The 15,048-nt window shown below is 36.5% G+C and overlaps 1 protein-coding gene across 1 annotated transcript in view; it reads left to right on the top strand.

Annotated features, from left to right (window-relative positions):
* Positions 1–14,259, top strand: part of gdl (gonadal protein gdl) — a 55,232-nt gene extending 40,973 nt beyond the window's left edge. Inside the window, exons 4-5 of the mRNA XM_090383801.1 lie at positions 1,492–1,563; positions 14,112–14,259. Of these exons, the coding sequence (XP_090239927.1) occupies positions 1,492–1,563; positions 14,112–14,249 (210 nt within the window). The 3' untranslated portion in view covers positions 14,250–14,259. The remainder of the gene's footprint in view (positions 1–1,491; positions 1,564–14,111) is intronic.
* Positions 14,260–15,048: the final 789 nt, after the last annotated feature.

Raw genomic sequence — 15,048 nt, 5'->3', positions numbered from 1 at the left:
ACCTAGTGTTTGTGCCAGAGTATAAATAGAACATTTATTTATTATTTAAATTCTCAAAAAAGCATATTGGGAATGCTTTCAGAAGTTGTAGAAGTGTTGATGTCAGTATATACAGTATCAAGGAGACTACTTTGAAGGAAATCCATATGAATAGCTAGTAAAATTCATTATTTCCCAAATATTAGTTCAGTTGCTGAACTTTTTGATCACAACTTGTAAGTTTGAAAATAATGATTGATGTGGTGTGGTGCCCCATAATCTGTCTTCTAGACTATCCAAAAGAGGGCAGCCAGGTTAAGTAATGCCTCATCTCTTACAAAGTCTTTCCACTTTGTGTAACAGATATTCACTTTCTGCTACTTGCCTTCCATGGGCACTGTTCTTCTGAATTGGCATCTGTAATTTTTCCACTCTCTTCCAAACCAGTTGGAACATATGCTACAAGCAGTCAGCATCCATCGCTGTAAACTTCAAACTAACTTTTTCACTTTCTCATTTATCACTTCTACTTCTGTTTTCCAGAACAGTCTTCCTTCATATGTATTTTTTGAAATTTGCAAGCTACCAAAATTCATGCTTAATGTTGACAAGTATCTTCTGTCTAGGTGGTAGATGACTCTCATCAACTGATCCAATACCACCACTTTACTTATTGGAGGCTTTAAGTGGTGGAACTCATGTTTAATCTCCAGAGCAACAAAGCTTTGGAAACTCCCCATGTCCCTCATCATGCATTAGGATTAATGTCTTTTGAGGTTATGATGGGCATCATGGTGAGATTCAATCTTCCTTACATTTCAAGGATACAGCTCTAAAATGGTGTTCATAGGCTGGTCTCTAGATAATCCACCAGACTGAACCTATTGGTAAGTCTCTAGGAAGCATCTGGATCAGTGAGCGTATAATCTTGCTGCCACTACTCTGCCAGATAATGACTGTAGGGAGTCTGAGTAGTGTGCGGGGGAATTGTTGAAGCCATGTTATGTCAAAGAGCTTGGTATATTCTTGCTGTGTGTACTCCATATCCAAAAATTTCATTACTTCATATAACATGTCCTTCCCACATTTTTTTACTGTTCAATTCATGCATGGTTCTAAGTACTATAGGTTCTGATACCTTTTGTATTTGTGGTTTATATAAAAAAAAAAATCTTGGGTGTTACCCATTTCATAAAATATGATAATCACTGATTTCATCTTTGCCAAGATATACTACTTTCATATATATCTGTAATTTAACTGCAGAAAAAAAGGTGGAGATAAAACCAATATCTTTTTGAAATAAAGATGCTTAATTAATTTGTGCTCCAGAGACATTTGCATTGCCTTTTTTAAATGAAGAATGAAAATAGTGAAATATAAACAAGGCTATGTTAAGTTCATTTCATAATGCAGAATAATCACAAAAAAAAAAAAAAAAAAAAAATTGTTACACCATTGTGGGCATATGCTAATTTTTTTCCCTTTAATTATTGGGTTTTTTTTTTCTAGGAAATGAGAAAATGGCATGAAGAAGAATTAACAAGAACTGATATGAAGATTATAATTGAAATGGATCAAGCAGTAAGTTATCATTCTTTCTAGCTTGCTCGAAAATAAAAATTCAAACTGCTTTCATCAGAAAACAAAGAATTTATGACATATTTCTTTTGAATTGAGCCAGTTTTATATCTGCAGAAAAGTCGTGGAATATTATTGAATGTATAATATGGTCAGCTTACTGATTTGTCTTCTTTCCAGACATTTACTTATGTGAGTTTTCCTAAGAATATTTTGTAATATTAATACTACCTGTAGTGGCGCCTCCGTAGCCAGGTGGGAAGGAGCAGCAGTGCGTAGCACACGCTTCTTGATTAGACCGGGATTCGAGCCTGACACCACCAAATATGGAGAATGCGGAAAGGTCATGGAATGACCACCGTATATCCCGGAGCAATATGGCCTTAGTTGCTAATGCTCCTAAAAACCAAATAACAAACAAACAAACAAACAAACTACCTGTAGTACGACTGCTATTCAGTTGGACCCACTTCTGTTAAGGGATAGAATCCTTCACGGTGATTGACCTTTTAGCTATCCTTTACTTTAGGATTGCCATAGTAATCCAATTTCTTGAAGATTTCAATAGACCTAAGCAGTGTCAATAGTAACATAAAATCATGCAACTCCACATTAGTACTAACGAGGCCACTAGTTGTTCTTGAGCTTAAAAACTTCTTCACATGTGATTGTTGATACACAATATTTATTCATCTTAACAGCAACATGTTAGCATTAGCATTAGTAGAGGCATTTGATGCAAGAAAGCAAGCTTATGCAGCATCAGCCAAAAAAAAAAAAAAAAAAAACCACTTCCACTTCACCCCTCTGTTCGTTCAAAATATCTGTCCAGCTGAGCCTTAAACTTATTTAGGCTATCAACTTCCACGACAAGGGATGGAAGTCTGTTCCACCAACCAACCACTCGCTGGCTAAAGGCAAATTTCCGCACGTCTATCCTACATCTGTCTTTCCTCAATTTGAATTTATGCCCTCTCAGGTGATTATTCTTAGCGAGAGGAAGAATCCCATCAGCATTGAGCATGCTCAAACCATTCAATGCTTTATACACCTCTATCAGATCACCTCGGTGGTGCCGACCGGGCTAGCCGAGTGGGTAAAGTACCTGCCCGGCAACCCAAAGGTCGCGGGTTCGATTCCCTCCTCGGGCTTGGATCAGAGTACTGCAAAAACCTTGGGAGGTGCAATATGGCCACAGAAGCCGATGCGCCAACAACTACCAAATCAAAAAAAAAAAAAAAAAAAACCTCGCTGGTGCCTAGTCTCCAGACACTGTAATTTGCAAATCTTAAGCCTTTCTTCGTAAGAGCACCCCTTTGTTCCATTCACTAATCTTGTTGCCCTTCTCTGTACTCGTTCCAGCAGCTCTACATCCTTCTTAAAATGAGGCCTCCAGACCTGTATACAGTACTCTAGGTGTGGCCTGACCATTGCCTTATACAAGGGAATAATCACCTCCTTATCCCTGCTAGAAAAATTCCTATATATCATTGACAATACACCATGAGCTACTCTTGCAGCCCGTCTGCACTGCTCAGAGAACTTCATATCTGCCTGCACAACCACCCCCAGGTCCCTTTCATTCTCTACCACTGTCAGTGTAGTACCACAGAGTTGATACGTTGCTCTGGGGTTGCTGTTTCCCATGTGTAGTACTTTACATTTGTCAATGTTAAACTTCATTTGCCACCTCTCAGCCCATCTGCTCAACCTTTCCAGATCCTGTTGCAGCAGCATAGTGTCAGTAGTGTCCTTGACAACCCTGCCTACCTTTGTATCGTCTGCAAACTTCGACATTAAGCTTGATATACCATCATCAATATCATTTATGAATACAGAAAACAATAATGGACCCAACACTGAGCCCTGAGAGACTCCACTAATAACATTAGTCCATGACGAGCAGTGTTCATTGATGACCACTCTTTGTCTTCTCCCCCTCAGCCACCCCTTTATCCACAGCAGCAATTTGCCTCCAATGTCACACTGCTCCAATTTGTGCAGCAGTCTTCCATGTGCAACAGTATCAAAAGCCTTTCTAAGATCCAAGTATATAATATCAAAGTTATTCCCTGCATCCAGTTCCTTTGTGACTGCATCATAGTATCCAATCAAGTTGGTCAGGCAAGACTTCCCCTTAACAAAACCATGCTGTGTCTGAGCTATAACTGAAGTCTTGTCTAAATGATCCTGCAGTGCTTCTTTAACTAGTGCCTCCATTAATTTTCCTGGAACAGAAGTTAAACTCACAGGTCTATAATTACTTGTGTCAGCCTTTGATCCTCCTTTGTGAATTGGGGTCACATTTGCACATCTCCAGTCTGTGGGTACCTCCCCTGAGTCCAAGGAAGCTCTCATAATTATGGCTAAGGGTTTGCTTACTGCCTCTGCTGCCTCCTTTAATATAACTGGATAGATCCCATCCACCCCGGGTGCCTTCCTTGTGTTTATCTTCAACAATTTCTCCTCCACTTTACTCTCAGTTATTACAAGATTCTCTAGCTTACTGCTAGAGTTGAATACACCTCTGGCTTTCCCCTCGCTAAATAACTCCTCATGTGTGAATGTGGATGCAAAATATTCATTTAGTTTGTTAGCTACCTGAGCAGGATCATCAACGGTTGACCCATCGATATCAAGTGGACCAATCTGATTCATCCCCTTCCTTCTAGAGTTTACATAAGAAAAGAACTCTTTGCTGTTTTTCTTTGCATCCCTTGCCAAAGATTTCTCATAATCTGCCTTCGCCTGCTTAACCTCCTTTGTAACTTGGTTACAGATCAACTTGTATCTATCATAGGCTTCTGTGTCATGTGTTAATTTGTATGTATCCCATGCATGTTTCTTCTCTGCCCTATGCCTCATCAGTTCATCTGACATCCATTTAGGCCTAAACCTTGAACAATATTTCTTAGTTGGTATGTAAAGCCTAGTAGCTTCCAAGATAAGTTCTTTGAATGCTTCCCATTTTGCATTTGCTGTTGGTAACATCATCAGTTGGTCCCACTGAATAGAATTTAAACAGTCTCAGTCCATCATAGTCGCCTTTACGAAAGCAATAACCCTTCCCTTTACCCCTAATGGTAGTTACCTCTTTGAGTAAATCCCACTTCAGCACACTGTGATCACTGCCACCTAGTGGTTCATTTATCTGCAGATTCTTAATGCATGAAGAATCACTGCTGATAATCAAATCAAGAGTATTCCTCCCTCTAGTTGCCTCCCGAACATGCTGATGTAGAAAACAATCATCCAGTAAATCCACAAAAGCCTTGCTAGTGTGTGAGTGACCAGCCCCCAAATTCCAGTCAATATCTGGGAAATTAAAATCTCCCATTATAAGACTCTGATTTACTGGCCCACTCTATTTCCCTCTACAGTTTCTTATTATACTCATCAGAGTCATTAGGCCTATAGCACACTCCTACTCTCAATTTTGATCTCCCAATGCTTATATCACACCAAACTGACTCGACACTGCACTGTCCACTGGCTTCACTTCCTTGGATTTTATGTATTTCTTAACTAGTAGCATAACCCCTCCTCCCTTCCCATCCAGTCTATCCTTTCTGTAGACGTTGTACTCCCCAAATTCCAGTTCTGCATTCCTTATATCTGTGTGACACCACGTCTCTGATATCCCAACAAAATCTGCCTTTGATGTTTTGAGCAATACCTTAAATTCATCAAATTTATTTACTAAACTCCTAGCATTGGTGTACATGCAAGTATACATGCACCTATTTCTATTCTTAGCTACTCTAACACAACCCATGTGTTTACTTGTACCGCAATGACTCCCGGCAGTCTCTGAAATATCCTGCATCTTGTTTTTCAGGCTTCTGCTCATTCCAATAGAAGCAGTGCAAGAATCTCTTTCACTTCTGCCAGTGGCTACTGTTAATCTATTCATCTTTGTCTCCCCCCAAGCTAGCAGTTTTCCGACCCACCTAACACTGCCTCGATAGCATCAGCAAATATTCTTGCACCCTTTCTATTTAAGTGTATCCCATCCCTGTAGAAGCAGTCTCTCCTGTTAACAAGTACAGTCCAGGCTGAAAAAAATTCTACCCCTTGAGCCTTGCACAATCTTTCCAGGGCCGAATTGATCGACAAGGCTCTCATCATATACTCCCTCCTATCGTGCCTGGGCAGAATTGCAGACACTTTCAAATTCATGTTGAGTGTCATCAGTGGTGTTACCATTGATATCAAGTAAGTTCATCCAGTGGTGAGCTGTGAATATTTTAACAATGGGCTCACAGTTGTTCTGACTTTCTACCGAGTAAATTTGATCGGTCACGGAAGCGCCTCTGGTGGAAGTCGAATCTGCTGCTTCCACCAGACACTCACACTGCCACGCTCACACTACTAGTAGTGTATTAGAGCACGTGATGCATTTTTCGTGACCAATATGATATCTCAAGTCAGGGGTGGATTTGGGGGGGGACAGATGGGGCTTATTACCCCCTTAACCATGCGTATAAGTGTGTGTATAATGTTCCTAAGTCTGTCTATAAAAAAAACTTAAAAACCTGGTTGTCATGCCTTCCCTTATGATGCTACCTGGATACGATAGTGTCTAGAGTTCTAACTTTTTAGAATTTTTGAATAGTACGACATCACAATCATACTTCCTGAAGTTACTACTGCATGTTTAACTGTCAACGTTATTCATTCATTCATTCATTCACACTATATTATTCATTACGCTGAAAGCACGCTCGGCTTCAAAACTGCTAATCGCAGTGGTTTCAAAGATATTTCTGGCTTTCTTAATTGAAAAGGGAATTTCATTAGATTTCATTTCAAAAGATAAACTGTCTTTGACAAAATCTCTAAAATCATTAATTTTTATTTCATATTTTATCAGAAAACTTAAATTTCTTATTCAGATTTCACCGTCTTGCCACCTAGATGAAAGTTCTTTCATATTCCATGATTTCAGGTAGCGGATGTTTTAAAATTTCTTTCAATTCATCGTCGTCAATGGAATCATTATTTTCTTTATTTAATTTAAAATCATTCTGTTGCATTAATAACTTATCCTTTAAGGATAAAATAATGCATTTAATAACTTGTCACTAGGTAATTTTTTAAATGTGTTCTTTCTTTCGATTTTGATTCCTTCAAATTCTTTCCACTTCAACATGCTCTTAATTTTAGCTTCATAATTTCCTTCAGAATTTTTCAAATTAGCAATAGCTTTGATAGTTCGAATAATTAAATCATCTGCTTTTACCATAGTTATTCTGTAACGCTTCTGAAAGGTAAGAGAGGTCCTGTCGATCATTAGTGCTAAATGGTTAAGAAATTCCAGATTTAAAAGTCAATTTAGTAATCCGGAATATTTAACTTCTGATTCAAAATGTTTGCACAAAGCGGGATAATTCCTCCAACCCTCAATTGCCATCCACAAGCTACCCTTCGTGGCCCGAACACACAACTGATCTTTATAGTTTCCACATCAAATTCTTTAGCAATCATCCTTAATTCATGCTGGTTTTTTGGAGATTGGTGATATAATGCATACAGTTTTTTTTTTTTTTGTTTTTTTTTTATTATTGCTTGTATGCCATTATGTTTTAGAATGTTTTCTACACAGTGAAAGCCTCAACAAAGTTTCAAAATATGCCAACATTTTTTTTTTTTGTTTTTTTTTTATTATTGCTTGTATGCCATTATGTTTTAGAATGTTTTCTACACAGTGAAAGCCTCAACAAAGTTTCAAAATATGCCAACATTTCATCTTCGTAAAGTTAATATAATATCTTAGTTGCCTCAATCCCCCCCCCCGTGTTGCTACTGTCACGAGTTGTTTGAATACTATGCAAAATGTCAGAATCGCATGGATATTCAGCTACTTTGGCCATATAAACGTAGACAGGAAAAAAAAATTTACTGGAAGGCGTGGATCACTCACTTCTCCAAAAAAAAATGCTGTTTGTCAGAGTAAAGGGGAACCACAACACATGCTGACCAGAGGCTATCCATGTCAGGAATCTTCTTAATCCTCTGACTGGCTATTTCAAGCTTATTGACTAGGGCGGCTTCTCAGTATGTGACTGCATAGGTTTTACGGATACGGATAGTATCCGTATAGATACCACTATACGGATACTGCATAGGTTTTACGGATACAATGATGAAAAGGATTACCGTTTCACGGTAATCCCTTTCATCATTAATTTGTGCTTTCTAATTTACCTAAATTGCCTAAAGGCCAGAGGTGAGAACAATGCATACAAAGTTGTCTCTCATAATCCGTTCATTATATGGAAACTATTTTAAATGTAATTACCAAGGGGAATTCAAGTCCGACTGTAATTAAATCAAAAATGAAGCAGTTTTAAAATACATAACTGATCAATTTCACCATTAAAACGCTGGGGATGGGGCCCCGCTTGCCCCGCCGTAGTTTCGGCTCTGGATATTCAATAATTGCATTCAGGATTTCATTTGTAAAATAAGTGATCGTCTCAACAATGGGCTCGCAAGTTTTCAAAAAAAAAAAAAAAAAAAAAAAAAATGGGCTTCTGCGAGCCCACTATAGCTCACCACTGGGTTCGTCCCTTTATATAAAATGTTTATATAAAAGAATTCTTTGCATTCTTAGCCAAAAACTTCGCGTAATTTACCTTAAGCATGTGTAACCCTGAATAACTTCATTTGGGATTAATTTATCGTTACTGTAAGATTTGGGATTCTCCTATAATTTATTATTATCTCATGCATTCCTCTCCTCTGCCACTAAGTTCATTGCTTCTTTTGACATCCATTTTGGTCTGCAACTTGGGTAATGCCTCTTTGTTGGTATAAAAAGCTTAGCAATTTTTTCTAGAATTACTTCTTTAAACATAACATGCTTGGATTCTCATCAATTAACCTACTTAGTTTTCTTTACAGATATTCATTGAACTTATCACAGTCATTTCCTTTTACCATTTACATATATATATATATATATATATATATATATTTTTTTTTTTTTTTTTTTTAATTTTTTTTTTAAAATTAGTAATAGCAACCCACTGACAAGAATTCAAAAGATGTGTAATTGCCCCTGTGAAAATCTCTTCCTATTCAGAGAAATAAATTTTCCATGATAGTAGTTATTTCTCTGAATAAATTTCACTTGAAGATTCTTAATTCTGATAATTCTGATGATAATTCTAATAATTCCATGTTGATAACCAGAAGAATATTGCTTTCCCTTGTGCTACCTTACATGCTAATATTGAAAGCAGTCATCTAGAAAATCCGGAAATGGTCTACTAAGTAAGAAACCAATCATTAGTTCAATTTAATATCTGGAAAATTAAAGTCCTTAATCGGACATTCTCATCTGCTGGCCCGCTGTGTTTGTCTTTATAGGTGTTCATTATAATCACAGTCATTTGGTCTTAACATGCTCTTACTCATTTTACAGTGCCTCATATTACACTGACATTTCCTGTCTGCTGGTCATATTGTTTGTGTCTATGTGCTTCTTGATCAAAAGTATAACCTCTTCCCTACCTTCTGTCCTTTCTGTAAGGATTGTACAGTAAGCTCTTATTTCTCCATCCCTTTATTATTATGATTTCCCAACTAACTGACTCCTATTTCAAATTCAGATCAAATTTGCTTAGTTGGGTTTTGCATAACTCCCCTATATGCATGTCAAAAAAGTTTAAGTGCTGAAGTACTAAATGGCATAAGAAATGTGCCGCATGTTTTTTTATGCCATTCAATATTTTTAAGTGGTAGCAGAATAAAGTAAACCTTGCGTAGTTTTGTGGGGCTGTAACACAGTCCCAAGCTACCTGCCTATTTTCGAATATTTCTTTCCAGTCTTTTTATTATTGATCAGCAAAATTTTATGAATTTTAAAAATAAAATATTTTCATGTCTTTAGTGATTAGTTTTTAAAAAAAATGTCTGAACCTAAGTGCAGTATTACACTGATACTTTAGAGGCACTGTGGTATGAATGAAATTAGATATTGCTTGCTAATTTTTAATGAAATATAAAATATATCTATATAGAGTTTTCTCTATATAGATATATCCAAGAAATATCTTTATTAGTTGTTTTTTTTAATGAAATTTCAAAAACAAAACTCTAAGAAAACAAAAGACTGCAATTAAAGACACTTAACTGTTTTTAACTTTAAGAAAAGTTTAATTTGGAATTTTTTTATTTATACTTACCTACTTACTTTACTTATCTGTTGTCATTCCAACTTCTTTCTGGGTTGATAGCAAAACCAGTCTTCTCCATTTAGCCCTACCTTCCCACCATTTCTCTCTCTCTAGCCCCTCCTAGCAAAAGCTTCTCTCCAAGTCGCTCTTCACCTCTTCTTGCTATCTTCTCGGCCTTTCCCCTTGGTCTTTACCCTCCATTTTCATTTCTTAACATCCTCTTTGGCAGTCTGTTATTCTCCATTCTCTTTACATGGCCAAACCATCTCACTCTGTTTCTATCAATCATTTCTTGTAATTGTTCTTCTCCAACATGTCCCAAATGGCCATGTTTCTTACTCTGTCTGTCCTGGGCTTTCTGCACACACCTCTCAGAAACTCATTTCCATCACTTGCATTCTGATAATATGCATTATATAATTCCAATCCATGGGTAATTATTGGTACATAATAAGCTCTATAAATTCTCATCTTTCACTTCTCAGGTACTTCCTTTCTTCAAACCACATCTTTTACATAGTTATAAAACATTCTTCATTGGTCTGCTCTTCTACATATCTCCTTATCAGTTCTCCCTTCTTTATCTACTGCACTTCCTAAATATCTGACCTTTCCACTTCTTTTATCTCCTTACCTCAATAAAGAAATTAATCCCCTCCTCTCCTTCCTTCCTTGTCATTCTCATTGTGTTACTCTAAGCATCACTAAACTTTAAATTTTAAAGTTTAGTGATGTATTTCTTTTAAATTGTATTTCTTTACCCTCCTCCACCCAGCTTTCCACTTGCTCCTATACTTCTCCTCATCCCCATAAATCAACAAATGAGCAAACATCATCATGTTAATTTTTTTCTGTCCCAATCCTTTTCTCCACAGCAGTTGCTATATCATACGTTACTAACTAGCATGAACAGCAGAGGAAGAGTGTATCTCTGCTATTCATAGTCTCTGTCCATTATTAATTTCAAACCAGCCTATATTTCCAACCATTTTTTTCACATAGCTTTCAGTCTCTCTGTATAGACTTTTAATATTCTCTATCAGTGACTTTTCTTACTCCCTGTTTCCTTAACACTTCCCACACCTTCTCTCTATGCTATCATATGCCTTTTCAATATCCAAAAAACCATGCATGGATCCCTTCCATACTTTTAATGGTTTTCCATTGTTTGTTTCACAGCAAAAATTAGATTCATGGTCAATCTACTTTTTCTGAAGCCACTCTGCTCTTCGTTTATCCTACTTTCAACTTTTTCTCATACTCTTCTTTCTACTATTCTTTTGTACAATTTCCTTATGTGACTAATCAGGGTGATCCCTCTATGATTCTCACTTTTTTCCTATCCCCTTTTTTCTATATAGGCAAAATCAGTTCTCTTTTCCAATCTCTTGGTATCCTTTTCTTCTCCCATACTATTTTCATTACTCTGTAACCATTGCAGCCCTGCTTGACCTGCACATCTTACCATTTCTGTAGTCACTTCATCACACCCTGGCAATTTATCTTTTTTCATCTTTTCCATTTCTGCTACCACTTCATTTCTTGATATCTCTCTCTCTCTCTCTCTCTCCCTCCTCCTCCTCCTCCTCCTATCTTTTCCCTACCTCTTCTTCCATTGTGTCTCCTCTTTTTTTAAAAAAGGAGATGCAATTTATTTATACACTTTTTTAAAAATTACTTATGCTACATATATGGATTCAACAACTTAAAAACATGAAAAAAATTACGTGGTACGAAAGCACACAATGCCGCGAGTACTACTCCAGCATTTCCCATATAGTTTAAAGAGGAAGAAAGTTGCTCTACATTCTTTTAGATGTACCCAACCTGGCATTTTCTTGACAGGAAAAATTGAATAGCCTCTCCACAGTTGGTGGGAAAGTTATTTCCACATATTAAGTTTTATTACAAACAGTTTAAAGATAGAGAAGCTCGTAAATTTGATAATAATATTGATATCATATTCAAGTTGGAAAATTATAGAATAGAAAATCAGTGTATAAATAATTACCAAAGGAAAATATTAATTACCTTTTTTGCCATTTCTGAATCAGTAGAAATAGATGAGAAGTTGGCAGGAAGGAGGAGAAATGCTATTTTGCTATACAAGAGGATTATCTTTTTATGTTCTCAAACCAATCTTCAAGCTTGTTGAGTGTCACAAAAAAGGAGATGCAATTTGGATGTTTTGCCAGAAACTAACTTTTTGTTGTTGGATACTCTTGGCTCAAACAGTTGGAAATCTTTGTTTTTAATATCATAAAATGAGCTGGAATAATCCTGAAGAGATTGAAAGACTGAAGTTTCTCTTTTGTGCTAAAACAGTTGTTTAATTTTAGAAGCTTTGTCAAGGTTAACATCCCACCAGGATTTTTAGAGGAGAAACGTGCACAATTTTGGAAGGAGAGGTCCCCCCCCTTCCACAATAGAAGAGAGCACCAAACTGATATTACTAAAGTACTAAATCAGTTGAAACCAAAGTGAGGAGATTCCAAGAAAATAGTCAAAGATCATGAGCCATAGTGGTATTAAGAAATTTAGGTGAAAAGATTCTTGTCCTCTGTAAATTTGAAGGACTGCTATAAACATGTGCAATGGAGGAGTGCATTTTTTCATTTCTGAAAAGAGTAATAGAAAGATTACCATTAGCACAGGCACATGATGCAAGAAAGCAAGCTTATATAGCATCAGCCAAAAAAAAAAACACACCCTTCTCATTTCACCCATCCACTCACTTCAAATGTTTGTCTAGTTCTGCCTTGAATATATTTAAGCTATCAACTTCTACAATGACAGATGGAAGTTTGTTCCAGCAATCAACCACCGGCTGGCTAAAGGCAAACTTCCGCACATCTACCCTACAACTCTCTTTCCTCAGGTAATTATTCTGAGAAAGAGGAAGAATCCCATCAGCATTGAACACGCTCAAACCATTCAAGGCTTTATACACCTCAATCAGATCACCTCGCAGGTGCCTAGTCTCCAGACACTAATTTTCAAAACTTAAGCCTTTCTTCATAAGCGCAACCCTTTGTTCCATTCACTAATCTTGTTGCCCTTCTCTGTACTCGTTCCAACAGCTCTACATCCTTCTTAAAATGTGGCCTCCAGACCTGTATACAGTACTCAAGATGTGGCCTGACCATTGGCTTATACAAGGGGATAATCACCTCCTTATCCCTGCTAGAAAAATTCCTATATATCATTGAAAAGACACCATGAGCTACTCTTGCAGACCATCTCCACTGCTCAGAAAATTTCATATCTGACCTGCACAATTACCCCCAGGTCCTTTTCACTCTCTACAACTGTCAGTGTAGTACCACACAGTTGATACGTTATTCTGGGGTTACTGCTTCCCATATGCAGTACTCTACATTTGTCAATGTTAAACTTCAGTTGCCACCTCTCAGCCCACCTGCTCAGCATTGCAGCAGCGTACTGTCATTAGTGACATTAAGCCTATCATATTCAATTCAAAGAAAGATAATCAGAGCTTAAATTATAAATCAGAGAATCATTATCTCTGACATTAGTAACATGAAGATTGAGAGTTTATTTTGTCATATCAGGAAGTTATATGAATATGGTCACCCTGTCATGTCACATTGTTAGTGGAGTTTTTACAAAGCAATGGCAACTAAAGGCCGTTGTGCCAAAGAGTTGATTGTCAACAAAATTCTGAAGTTCAGTATGCAATGGCAAGGGAATATTAAAATCACTATTAATCACATAATCACAATAATTTTATATTACTTAAAGCCTTTAACATGCAGTAATATCTGTGGACTTACAGTTTCAGCTGGAAGGGAGGATTGTTATTAATTATATTAGAAATAAAAAAACAGAATATCCCTTTTTCCAAATGGGATGGTAAAGATGCACCTCATTAGCTTGCATTTAAGACTTGCAGTCACACTGTTTTGAAATTAGTGGCCTAATTGCATTCATTTGTCACATTATTATATTATAATATTTTTTCTGATAAATATATATAGCTACATGAACTACTAACGTGCAGCTAAATATTTGCTGTAATGTTAAACTGGCTCCTAGATTAATGACATTTCTTAGCTGGAATGACAGCTTTGTCAGCAGTAATATCATTTAGGTGGAGAATATCAGAACCATGTGGTAGACATGATACATTTTCAATATGCTGAAATTTGAAACTGTTGCACTGGAAAAATGTCTGCAACAAACTTCAGGTTAAACTTAGACATTCATTAGGCTGAATCTTTGGCATGCACAAAGATAAAAAGTCAGTAAACACATCTAAAACTTATTGAGTAGCACTTACTCTCAACATGTGGATGAAATTAAGAAGCTTGCTAATGTAATATAATATTATTTGTCTGTTTTTTATAGGTCAGTGAACAGCAAGTGACATTAGAAAAAGCTGGTGTTCCAGGATTCTTTGTGACTAATAGCCCAAATGAAATTCGATTACAGATGTATCTTTTGGAGTTTATAACTGTACTGTGTAATTCTGAATGCTCTGGATAATGAAATTAAACTGCTGCATTTTTTATTCACCTGTATATATTTATTTATATATGAAGAAAAATCATTCATGTATATAAAATTAATATTAATGTAATACAATATTTGAAAAGGCAGGTACCAAGTCACTAGACTATCGTTTGTTTTCTCACATAACATGGATTTGTAGCTGGCAGTTTGCCAGGAATATTCCATATCTCTTGTATTTTTTTATTTAAGTTTTTTTTTATATATATAAACTTTGTTTCAAAAAATCTTGTAAAGTTCAACAATAAAGAGATATTTTTTATAATAATTTGAAATTTGCCTGTATTAAATTCTAACCTTGTAACCTTTACTACTGTGCTGAGTATTTTTCATATTTCCAAAAGTTTTATTTATCTTTAAATACATAAGTATACAGGTTAATAGGGGCAAAAAAAAAAAAGAATTAATATGGTGATGAATAATTTCCAGTGTCGGGCTGTATACAAGTGAAGGACGGAACAGTAATCATGGAAAAGGGCAAAGTTATGGACAGAATACATCGAAGAACTCTTTCAGGATGAACGCGGGGAAAAACCAAAAGGCCATAGGACCCTGAAAGGTCCGGAAATACTGAAATAGGAAGTAAGGGCAGCTGTATCCCGATTGAAAAGTAATAAGGCGGCTGGACCAGATGCCATTGTGACAGAAATAATAATGGCTTTGGATGATTTTGGCATTGTGATAATAGCTGAGATGTTAAATGAGATATGAGAGTGGAGTGATACCAGAGGATCTTAGTAAATCCATATTCATAGCTCTGCCAAAGAAACCAGGG

The sequence above is a fragment of the Mastigoproctus giganteus genome, chromosome 1, assembly GCF_048544385.1.
Source record: "Mastigoproctus giganteus isolate SK-2022 chromosome 1, ASM4854438v1, whole genome shotgun sequence".
In the NCBI taxonomy this organism is placed as follows: Eukaryota; Metazoa; Arthropoda; class Arachnida; order Uropygi; family Thelyphonidae; genus Mastigoproctus; species Mastigoproctus giganteus.
This window is presented reverse-complemented; position numbering and strand designations above follow the sequence as displayed.